Here is a 12,481-nt window from a genome sequence, read left to right on the forward strand (position 1 = left end):
GCCAAGGAGGGGTTTTTGTGAATAGTTGCATAAGGGAGTCCGAAAGGAAGAGGTATTTCTTGATCTAAGTCTTACAGGACAGGGTTCAGATAAGAACACAATAGGGAAGAGGTTCCAGATATGAAAAACAGGATGGTAAAAAGTCAGGTGCTGACTGAAGCATTTTGTGATGCTGTTGGTGATACTTTCATTCAATTTCCCACCACTCAAACTAAGGTTTAGTCCTCATAGACTCTCACTTGCCAGCTAGGGCTCTCCCCAGTATCTCATACTCTCAACTCAGAAACTACAGACAGAACATCAGTGAGCCACCCAATTCACCAGCTGAGGGATTCACCCACTTCAGTCTGACCAAATGGATGGGTAAGTGAATGGGAGCCTCTATCTAGCTGGCTGAAAATGGAATCCATAGAAATAAAAAAAAAAACCATGGGAGCTGCAAATCACCCTAATACAAAATTAGTAGGTGATTTAAAGGATGTTTTTCCTCCTCAGGCATTTAACCTCAGCCCAGCTGATCCAGATGGTAAATCTGATCCCTATATTGTACTAAACCTTGGCAAAACTGAAATTAAGGACCGGGACAAATATATTCCCAAACAACTTAACCCAGTATTTGGAAGGTCAGTGACTCTGTTTTGACTTCCCCATGGGGTTCTAAGTTTGTTTTTTATTAGGTTTCAGATTGCTAGTATGTGACATACTGGTGTGCATGGCAATTGGGACTCAGAGCTGAAAGAGACCTTCTTTCAGGTCTACTCTAACTCCTTTATTTTACAGAGGAAACTGATGCCCAGAACAGGAAAGTGATTTACCCAGGATCATACAGGTTTTTTTTGTTGTTATTATTGGGTTTTTTTTTTATTTTTTTGAATAGTCAGTACTAGAATACAAGTCTTCTACCCCACACCCAATCCATTTCTTTACTGGGGAGCCTGAAGAACTTGGGACTTTTTTGTAAATATGCTAACAGTATGTTTTCCACACTACAACTATTAATTTTTAATATATGTGTATATTACATATACATATTAGAATACATATCTTATATGTATTAGAAAAGACTGAATTTAAGGGGGCAGCTAGGTGGCACAGTGGATAGAGCACCGGCCTTGGATTCAGGAGGATCTGAGTTCAAATTCGACCTAAGACACTTAACACTTACTAGCTGTGTGACCCTGGGCAAGTCAGTTAACCCCATTGCCTAGCCAAAAAAAAAAAACCCCAAAAAAACCCCCACTGAATTTGTATTCAAATAATCTGGCAGATTATTTGTTATCTTTAACAAGCTTTCAGATAATCCATCTGAATGTATCTGTGAAATACAGAAATGTCTTTCCAAATCCATCTCTTTTGAATTGTTTCTTCTGTTTATCTCTCACTATTAGCGACTAAATGTTTCCAAATATTTTCTGAGGCCCTTTTTATACAGTAAATAATATATTATAAATATATATTTATAAAAGTGTATATATAATAAAAGTATGTGTACATAACTATATATCTATACTCTTTGTCCCTCTCTCTTTCAGTTCTCTAGACTTTGCTTATGATAAGCTACATGTTAAATGTAATAGAGATTTAGATCTAGAAGGGAACTCAAATCAAAGGTCACTTAGTCCAACCTGTTCTTATTTTACAACAGAAGTCATCAGTGGGTGGCAGAGCTCAGATTTGAACCCAGGTCTATAGACTCCAAAGCTGAGATTCTTTCCACTGTGCTAAGCTTAGCTAAGTTTGGAGACCAAGTTGGCTGTATTGAGTTATCAGAGGGCTTTGATGTGCAACGGTGGAAAGAATATCCTCATCAGTGAAATCGTGGGTCATTTAAAAAGTAAATGGAGATGTACTTTGGATACATTGAGTGCCTTTTCTTCCATAACTAAAAATGCTGACCACTCTCTCTGTGTTGTCAGCTCTTATTTAAATTCCTTTCCTTGTTGGTTAGAGCCTAGGGCTTTCTGACATTTGATCTCCTATCAGGTCTTCATATTATATAACTCCAGAGAAAATGAAGCAATAAATGATCTGGCCTGTTCAGATTAATGAGAATGATTAAAAATACAATGGGCACTATGTCAGGGAAACTTTCCATGATTTCTCTGCATCAAGGAATGACCTTTATCATTACTTAACATTGATGTAATAAGCACTTAATATTTTCCAAGTGCTCTGCAGTCACTTTTTATTAGCTCTTTCCTATTGCAGTCCATGAATTAGGTCAGCTTTATTTTCTCCATTTTACAATATGGAAACCGAGACAGAAATGTAGTAGTAGCCTTTTCTGTGTCATGAAGTACATCAGCAGTAAAGCTGGGATGTGATTCCAGGGGCCATCTTTATTAATAATTAAGTATTTATACTCTCCCTGTAGCAAAGATCCTGTGGTGGATTCTGACATTGAGATTACTTGGTAGGGAGGTGCAAGCCAGCATCAGCACACATTCTACCATTGACATTTTTGTCTTTACAGGAGTGTCAGAGCCATCTCGTTCCAAAAAGGAAAAAGCCTAATCTTTTCCCCTTCAAATACTTAAACTATCTGAAGGGCTGTCATGTTGATAAGGGCATAGTCCATTTGGTCCCAGAGGACAGAGCAGGAGCAATAATGGTTGTTATAAAGGCTAATTTAAGTTTCATAGCAAGAAAAACTCTTGAAGTGTAAGGACTTGCCTAGAGAGGTGCTATGCTCCTTCTCTTTGAAGGCTTTTTTTTAATTTTTTTTTTACATTTACAAATTTTCATTTTTAATTTATGGAATAAAACAAGCATTTATATAACATAATACAATAAAAAGATAATTGTACATAAAACTTCAAATGCTTTATGCACAACTTGCTATTCCTTTCAAATGTACAACAAAATTATCAGGTAAATTCTTTTTTTTCTTCCTCTTCCCTCACCCTAGAGATGGCTACCATTCGACACAAATATGTGTGTGTGTGTGTGTGTGTGTGTGTGTGTGTTGTAAGTAAAATCATCCTATACATACTTCTATTTATCAGTTCTTTCTCTGGATGCAGATTACATCTTTCTTCATAAGTCTTTAATAGTTAATTTGGGTATCTATAATAGACAAAATAACTTAATTGCTCAAAGTTGTTCTTAAAATAATATTGCTGTTACTGTATACAATGTTCTCTTGGTTCTGCTCATTTGACTCTTCATTATTTTGTGCAAACATTTCCATGTTTTTCTAAAATCATTGAGCTCATCATTTCATATACATAACAATATTCCACAATAGTATTCTTTGGAGGTTTTCAAGCAGAAGCTGGGTGACTTCTTGCTTTCCTATCCCAGTTGACTAGATGACCACTCAGGGCCTCTTTTCAACTTTCAAATTCTGTGATTCATCAGATGATATTAGTCAGGTCTACCTACCTACCAAACCCTTCAACCAGTTGTCGGTAAGACTGTTTTATAGACTCTAACCAATTCTTATGGAAGAAATTTCTATAGTCTTATTGTGGTAAATAGTGATTACCACATTCCTGCCACTTATGAGGGGGGAGCGAAATCTCTTCATTGTCCTCAGATTTCCCCTCTACCGCTCCCAAAAATCGACTTATGTATCACTAAATTATCAATGGTGGGCCATACTAGGATGTTACATAAAAATTGGAGGTCCTTGATATTTGCATCTATAGAACTACGGAATCTCACATTGGAAAGGACTTCAGAGATCATTCTTGTCCAAAATCCCTCTTCTTTATAGATGAAGAAGCCAAGAAATAAAGAATAGAAATGACTTGACCAAAGTCACAAAGATAATAGGGAGCAGAACTGGGATTCAACCTAGGCCTTCTGGTGTTCTTCCGTGCCCTTTTTACTATACCATATTGTCAAGCAAACTAGAGATTCATAGAATCTCCAAGTAAGAAAAGACCTCAAAGGTCATCTAGTCTGACCCCAGTCTGAAAGTTGAATCTCCTCTAAAATATCCTGAATAAATGGTCTTCTGGCCTCTGTCTGGCAGCATCCAATGATGAGGAATTTACTACTTTCCAAGGTAGTTCATTCCATTTTTTAAAAAGATCCAATTGGTATAAAGTACTTTTTAATATCAAACTAAGATCTATCTGCCTATAACTTCCATATCTGAGCCATTGTATTGTTTTTTTTTTTAATAGAACATTATAACTCCTCAAACTGCTATCATTTCTGGAGATAAGCTCTAAGGAGCATGATTTACCTGAATAAGCCTATGTTAGCTGCACTTACCCTGGGTGGTTGAAAGCCCCTTTCAAATAATGCTTTAAGGGTAATACTCCCTTTGGATTTCAGAAGAAACCAGACAGTGTTTACACCATATGTTGCCAAAAGGTAGAGACTCAGAACTACATACCACCTAGCTAGTACAATGCACCTAAAAGTAAGCACTTACCTGTTACTCTCACACACATATACACTGTATTTTGTTTAGTCATTTTTCAGTCATGTCTGACTCTTTGTGACCCCATTTGGGGTTTTTGGCAAATAAAGTAGTTTGGTTTGCCATTTCCTTCTCAGCTCATTTTACAGATGAGGAAACTGAGGCAAATAGGGTTAAGTGACTTGCCCAGGGTCACACATCTGGTAAGTGCCTGAGGCCAGAAATGAACTCAGGAAGATGGGTCTTCTTGGCTCCAGATTTGGCATTCTATCCACTGCAATACCTAGCTGCCTTGAATATGAGGCATTTATTCAATTGAATTCAGTTCAATTTATTTGAATTGATTGTAGAGGTCATGTTTTATTTTTCACAGGGTTATTAAGTTAGGGGTGGAAAGCACATTAGAAATAATAAGTCTAACTTCCTGTTTTATAGATGAAATTCCTGAGGCACATAGAGGCAAAGAGACTTGTTCAGAAGTCAGAAAGGCTGTAATTGACAAAACCAGATCCTCTTACTCTTAATGCAAAGTTCTTTCTACTGTACCATTTTTGTCCCTTGCAGGGTCTTACACATAGTACTCAGAAAAGATTTGTTAAATACATAAATGAATGAATGAATGAATGAGGAAGTGAATGAATAAATGAATGAATGAATGAATGAATGAACATTATTATAGGGTAGAGAAATTGAGATGTAAGAGAAGGAAGGCAGAAACTGCTACCAATAGCTTTAAAGAGAACATCAATCTCTCTTCCACTCTGACAGTGCCTGTAATCAATATTTTAAATGAGGGAGTGTCCAGTCCTAAGGGATTCCATTACTATGAATCTTGTGCTATATCTATATAGTACATATGGGAAGTCTGGCTACCCGAGTAGCTTTTTCTTTGTCTTTATTTCCCCCTGTACTTTGTACATCCTTTGGAGAACTCATGCAGTGGGATGTGCTATAAGTTGCTTAGGTTCTTAAGGACAGAATAAATTAAAGGATTAAGCAGCAATAATTCTATATCAGAAAGTCACCTACAACTGTATCCTTGACAATACCTTCTGAGATTTTCCTTATTCTCCCTAGCATTCCCACTGTGATAAGATCCCCTTAATAGGTGGTTTTAGGACCCTTACAGTGATGGTGATAGTGGTAGAAATAATGATGATAAGCTCTAAATTCTGTGGGAGTCTTACCTGTGGGTTGGCTATAGAATATTACTTCTAACTGCCCTATTTGGGGAACCCTAAATCCATTATCCCAAAGGGAGACAATAGCCTGATGATTGGACAGATAGAACATTTAAGTTCTTCCCTCAGCAATCCCCTGACCTGCGAGAGCCACCTCAAGTCAGATATAATCACTGAAACTGTCCCATCTCTCTGCTTCATCATCTATACAGGAAGGATAATGGTCTCTCGGGGATGATGTGCTTCTAAAACCCTTTCCAAGTGGAAATTGCTATGTCAGAACTAAGTAAGTCTGGCAGTGTATGTGGCAGCCTGGTCAAGTCTCACAGCATGCTGAGGAAGAAGCCAGATTATCTAGAAACCTTTCCATTATATTAGAAAGCATTATATGCATGCAGCCTAACAGTGGAAAGAACACTAGAATAAGAATCCAGAGCCATGGCTTCTAGTTTAGGTTCTGCACCAAATGTGGGACTTCACCTGTCCAAATCTGTTTGCTCCTCTATAAAGGGAATGGTTTGGACCAGGTGAGCTCAGAGATCCCCTATAGCCTTAAAGCTCCTTTACTTTATTGTTCTTATTTTGTCCTCATTATGTTCAATTTTGTTAAATAGCAATATTAGTTTACATTTTCTGAGCACACAATATTGAAGGGTGGCAAGATAATATCCCACTGGCAAAGGAAGACTACTATGCATGTAATTAAAATTAGCATTAGATAATTCATTTAGAAAAAAAATGGAAAATTGATTTAAATCTTATAAAGATAAATCTCAGGATTTTTTTTCAAAATATGAACTATGTGTCATCTTTCCTTCCTTCCTTCCTTCCTTCCTTCCTTCCTTCCTTCCTTCCTTCCTTCCTTCCTTCTTTTTCTTTTTGCTCTGGGTTTGTGATTCTATTGGTAAAGGGAACTTCTGAAGAGGCATCTCCCTCTACCAATATAGATTGGTGACTGTTCTGTCCCTTTTCTTTGAGAATTGCCTGGGGCATTAAGAAGTTAGGTGACGTGTCCAGGGGTCCACACTCAATATGTGTCCAAGTTAGGACTTGAACCTAAATATTCTTGATTCTAAGAACCACTTTCTACTCACTATTCCACGTTGCCTCTTCCATGATCCAATTCCTAGGAATCATATAATGATAATGATAATAATAATAACTAACATTTATAAAGTGCTTATTCTGTACCAGGCACTGTGTTAAGTGCTTTGTAGTTATCTCATTTTATCGTCAAAACAACTCTGGGAGGTAGGTGCTATTATTAAACCATTTTTGCAGATAAGGAAACTAAGGCAGGCAAAGGTTAAGTGACTTGCCCAAAATCATATCGCTTGTAAGTGTTTAAGACCAGATTTGAACTCACTCTAGGCCCAGTGTTCTATTCATTGTACCTCCCACCTAGCTGCCCTATTGATACAAATAGTTAAATGAAGTGATTTTAATATGGTCTAATGAAATGAATACTGGAATTAAGAGGCAAGAGCCCTGGATTCAAATCACAGTTCTGACATTTGCTGGTTGTGTGATCTAGGCCAAGTCACTTAAATTCTCTGAACCTCTTTCCTTATCTATAAAATAAGAATTATATACTATGTACCTAACAATGATATTTTTTTAAAAGTGCTTTTTAAACCTACATAAATGTGAGTTTGTAACCAACCATCAATCTCATTTGGATCACTAAATCTCTGCTTGGGCCCTAGATCATTTGAGATTCAGGCTACATTTCCTAAAGAGACTCTGCTCACAGTCCGCATATATGACCATGACATGATTGGGTCAGATGACCTCATTGGAGAGACCAAAATCGACCTGGAGAACCGATTCTACAGTAAGCACCGAGCAATCTGTGGCTTACAGAGCCAGTATGAGATGTAAGTTTTTTTCCTTCTCCCATTCCACAGCTCCCCACCCTGCCCCCACACCCCACAACACACATCTTAGGTCTTTTGTACTTCTATGCCACAGCCTTCGATTCTCTGGGTTTTGTTCATGAAATGATTCAAGTGTTGGAAAAGTACAGCTAACTAAGGAGCCATGATATTGACTTCTCAAACAGAACTTGGATCAGTAGTGCTGAGTCAATGAATTCTGGTCCGTTGAAGTTGAATGAAAGTTTTGGTTTGGGGTGGCAATGGTAGGTGGCTTTGCTTCAGCACCATGGACAGGGCCTGTGAAACCATCTGCAAATGGGATACCTTATGTCCCTTTAAAAGGTAAGTTTCCTCTTAGTAAGCTAATGGCTAGCAGTCAGCAACAATAATGATGATAGTTGTGGTAAGAACTATCCTGGCTTTATGTGGACAGAGAATAAAGTGTGAAAGGGTTGTTATTGGGGATGAATAACTGTCTCTGTCCCCTCACCTGTCTTTTCTTTCTTCTCTGCCACTACACCCAGAGCTTCATATACTCTGTAGTTGCACCAGCAGCAAGTAAACTAGGTTAGCTCCTTATAAAAGCAAGAGGTTTCAACTGCTTTAGGTGTAAAGAGATTAGTTTGGGGGAACATGGAGGTTGGAACTTCACCTTAGTTATTGCTACTTCTGTGGAGAATGTCTTCCTTTTCAGATGATTGTTTGCTGAGGTGACTATGAGGTAGAAGTTTATTTATATCCTTTTACATTTGAAATCGTTCTTCATAATTCTATATTCTATATTAAGTTGGTCCTAACCATGGGGCTTTTTTTCTATACAGTTTCCATTTTTTTCCATTCTCCACATTTTATTTTAAGCCTTGAATCTGCTTTTGGTTTGGCCTATAATAATGATTATTCAGTGATAGATACTAGGTCTTCCATTTTGCTGAGGCTAATCACCTTTCTAGCCCTTTCTCACTGCTACTGACAAGTACAATGCCAGGTCTGTAAATAAACAAACAAAAATACTCATTGATACTCCTGTTTCTAAAATGTAATGAAATTCCCACCCTAGCTTCTGCCCAGGTATCAAAGCTCCATGGTCAATTTTTTTGGATAAATATCCTCTCTTCCCATCTTTTTACTCTCTGACTCTAGAAAGGTAGTTAAGTTCTGGGTAAATACCAAAAGGATAAAAAAAATCTCCTAAGTTTCACTGATTTATAAGGATTTGCAAGAAATTGAAAGTCCTACTCAGAGAATTGTAACCCATTATTCTCCATTTCTATGGAAGAAACAAGGTGGGGAAAGCATTTGTGACAAAAGAGAAATTTGGAGTTAGGGATGATGATGATGATGACGATGATGATATAAATAAAACTCAACCAATAATATGTCAAGAAAGAAGTACTGAACAGATGTCTAAACATGTGGATGTGTTTACAGAAAGAGGTGAGAGAGTGTGACAGCTATTCAGGATAAGGTCTTTGCCACTAGAAACTTCAGGAAGGTTATCATTAAAGAACTTAGACTATTGATTAATGTAGATTATGAAAAAATGGTACAAACAGCAACATATTCCTAAAGATTTGAGAATCTAATAGATACCCAGCCAAAATTATATATCAGAAGATTACTATCTTTCATAAACTAGCAGATAAGTTCCCCTATAACTACTACACATACAGATCTCAAATGATCCTTGAAAATTCAACGCATAAACTGTACTTATACCAGATCATAGAAAGAACTGTTGCCCAGAAGAGGCTGGACACTTTAAGAAAATTTTTCACTATGCCAAATGCTTCTAACATTCAAGGTATGTGAAATGAAAAGCTTTCAAAATATAGAAATCTGGTAGAAAAATATAGGATCATAATCCAATCCTCTAATTTTCCAGATGAGGAAGGTAGGCCTAAGGAGGTTAATACCCAAAGTGACACAAATCATAAGTGGCAAGGGTGGGGTTGAAACCTGGGTCCTCTGAAAAAGGAAAAGTCCCTGGGGACTTCGTTGGGGGAAGTCCCCAGTACTTATATCCCATGGTACCATGCAAATACAAACCACATAGGAACAAGATGAGGTAAATATCATCCCTATTGTTCTGTCTGCTATTGGAGTTGGCCCTAAGATGCTTTCATGAACTAACAGAAGATAAACATATCTTACTGGATTTATTCAGTTACAAATTCAGTTATTTTGTCCACCTGGACAATAATCTGTACAAAAGTCAATATTAAAGAATAATATTAGGACAGTAACTTGGACCTGGACTATTTCTTGCCACTAAAAAACTAATAAGATGATGACAATAATAACAGATAATATATGTAAAGAGTTCTATAGTCCTTAAAATTCTATATAAATGTCAGCTCTTACTATTATGAGACATTAAGAAGCAATCAAGATAATCTGTAAAATTGCTATTTCCTAACAGAGTTGTTAAGTATCAGAGTGGTTTGACCAGAAAGTTGATAAATTTCCACTTCTCTAAAGTTTTATTAAAACAAGATAAATTGTCGTTTGATTGGAATGACTTACTTATAATCATGCTTGAAGTTTGGATGGGGGTAAGAGTGACTTGAAAGATCTCTCAAGGACCCTTCTATCTTTATTCCAGAGTAGAAAAACTACTGTCCCTCTTTTAAAACTATATTATATTCTATTTAGTTTTTCCCCCTTCAACTTAAGTTCTGATGTAGCTTGGGATATTTTTTAGCTTTAAACCTCTTTAATAGAAAGTGGTATGATTGAGCAAAGGTATTTGATCTCTTCTCTGAACACCATTTTCTATTTAGAAAATGTAATTGTTAGTTGGCTATTGGATGCAAACTAATCCATTAATGTCTAGCAATGATGGGAAAGGAGTTGTGAGACTTAAAAGCTAGCTGCCAGGGAGGCCATTACTTAAAAATGAACCTGATTTAGTTTTTAATTCAAACCATTGGCAACATTTGGCCACTCTCTATTGGACTATGACAAAAAAAATAATAAAATGAGAAGGGCAAATGGAGGTTTTCCCTTGAGCAGCAGGCAACTAAAAAGCTATCCTAGAAGGGGAAAAAAGTCAAATAAGAAGCTATCTATATTGACTTTAACACTAAGTTGATCCAATGCCCCAAGTCAAGTCAGAATCATGCACAGACAGGTTTTTTATGTCATACTAATAAGGAAAAACACAGTGCAAACTGAAACCTATGAAGATGACAAATAGCACAGACTCCATGAGTAACTGCAGTTAGTTTCAATAGGTCATAATCAACTGGGATGCTTGGTCTCCCTCTTCATGTCCTTTTTCCTCTCTCTTACAGAGAAGGTTACAATGCCTGGAGGGACACATCGAAACCCACTGAAATACTCACCAAGCTCTGCAAAGACAACAAGCTGACTGGCCCTTACTTTCGACCTGGGGAGATCCAGGTTGGAAACCAGGTGTTCTCTGGGAAAACAGTCTTCACCGAGGAGGGCACTGGTAACTATTTTAAAGTGTATTCTGCTTCTGTTATTATTCTTCCTTTGAATCACTTAGGGAAATTCAAGATTGAGGGAAAAGGCTGCTATTTTAGCACCATGAAAGGGACTATGAGATAGAATATTGTCGAAGAAGTCCATGAGTCCAGTGCCTTGCATAATGCTTGGCTTATAGCACATGCTTCATCAGTGCTTGCTCAGTTTGCCTTACATGTTGGTGGAGTATCAAGTCAGGGACATTAAGGCAGGTGGAACAATGGATAGAGTGCTGGACTTGGAGTCAGGAAGACCTAGGTTTGAATCCTGCCTTGTGTGACCCTAAGCAAATCACACGATCTCTCTCAGCTTCAGTTTTCTCATGTGTAAAATGAGGATAACAATAGCACCTACTTGAAAGGGTTATGGTGAAGACCAAATGAACTACCATATGTAAGGCACTTTGAAAACCTTAAAGATATATACTTTGCTATTGAATCATTTCAGTCGTGTCTGACTCTCCATGACCCTATTTGGGGTTTTCTTGGCAAAGATACTGGAGTGGTTTGCCATTTCTCTTCTCTTACAGATGAAGAACTGAGGCAAACAGGGCTAAATGACTTGCCCAAGAAAACATAGTAAGTGGCTGAGGTCATATTTGAACTCAGGTCTTCCTATCTCCAGGATCTATCCACTATTCCACCTAGCTGCCCTAAAGACATATACAAATGCTAGTAATTATTACATGGTGGGTGATTCCCAGGGCTCCAAGAGGTACTCTTTGTTCCCAAATATATGTCTTCCCCATGTACTTACTAATATTTAGAATTCTTTTCACATTCACTGGAGGAAAAGCTTGTAATTCCTTAATTCAAGATAGGTCTTAAGACACAAATATCCCCAGCCCTGAAGTTCACAGTGACTTGAACTCATACTGAGGTATACATGATGATTATTAGGACCTTCTACTGAAAATGCTCTTTTATGATTCATCTCCTTTTCAGGTGACCATGGGGACTTAGAGGCCAAAACAGAGGGCATAGTTCTACACAACTGGTAGGCAGGTCCTACTAAGCTAGAAAGGCTTTGAGTACAGAACCAGAGGAGGGCCATATATCTGTTTCTGAGGATCAGCCTAGCTAAGTTTGGAGAGATTCATTAATAGCTTAGGGATGAATGTTTTGGCCACAGTCAGAAGCATAACTAGACATTTTTATGCATGAAGCAGGTGAGGGATGGAGATGAATTCACCTAAGGTATTGTTGTCCAAGAGAGGAAAGCAAGCTCAGGCACACCATGATGCAGCTACTTTGGAGATTATCTAAGAAGGAGAAAAAGGAATGGGGCTAGACTAGGGAAGAATACACCTGAAGTAGGATAATAACAGGAGTAAAGGAGGAATTTCTACTTTTAACTAACGATTTTTGATCACTAAGGACCAACCTCATTTGTTCCTAAGGGCTGTTAGCACTCTCTTAATTTTAGTGCCCCTTAGGCAAAGCCCCAGTTGCCCTACCCTAGTTAAAATTCTGGTCATAGAAACTCAGACTGAATTTTATGTCTTTAAATGTAATATGTCTGCTACTACTCTGACTGTAAGTACTGTCTGCTAAATTTAA

The 12,481-nt window shown here is 37.6% G+C and overlaps 1 protein-coding gene across 1 annotated transcript in view; it reads left to right on the top strand.

Annotated features, from left to right (window-relative positions):
• The window catches only part of FER1L6 (fer-1 like family member 6), a 198,648-nt gene that overhangs the window by 145,987 nt on the left and 40,180 nt on the right, over positions 1-12,481 (top strand). Inside the window, 3 exon segments of the mRNA XM_078151798.1 lie at positions 496-623; positions 7,263-7,433; positions 10,727-10,887. Coding sequence (XP_078007924.1) covers positions 496-623; positions 7,263-7,433; positions 10,727-10,887 — 460 coding nt within the window.

The sequence above is a fragment of the Phascolarctos cinereus genome, unplaced genomic scaffold, assembly GCF_003287225.1.
Source record: "Phascolarctos cinereus isolate Bilbo 61053 unplaced genomic scaffold, phaCin_HiC Scaffold_4;HRSCAF=312, whole genome shotgun sequence".
Lineage (NCBI taxonomy): Eukaryota > Metazoa > Chordata > Mammalia > Diprotodontia > Phascolarctidae > Phascolarctos > Phascolarctos cinereus.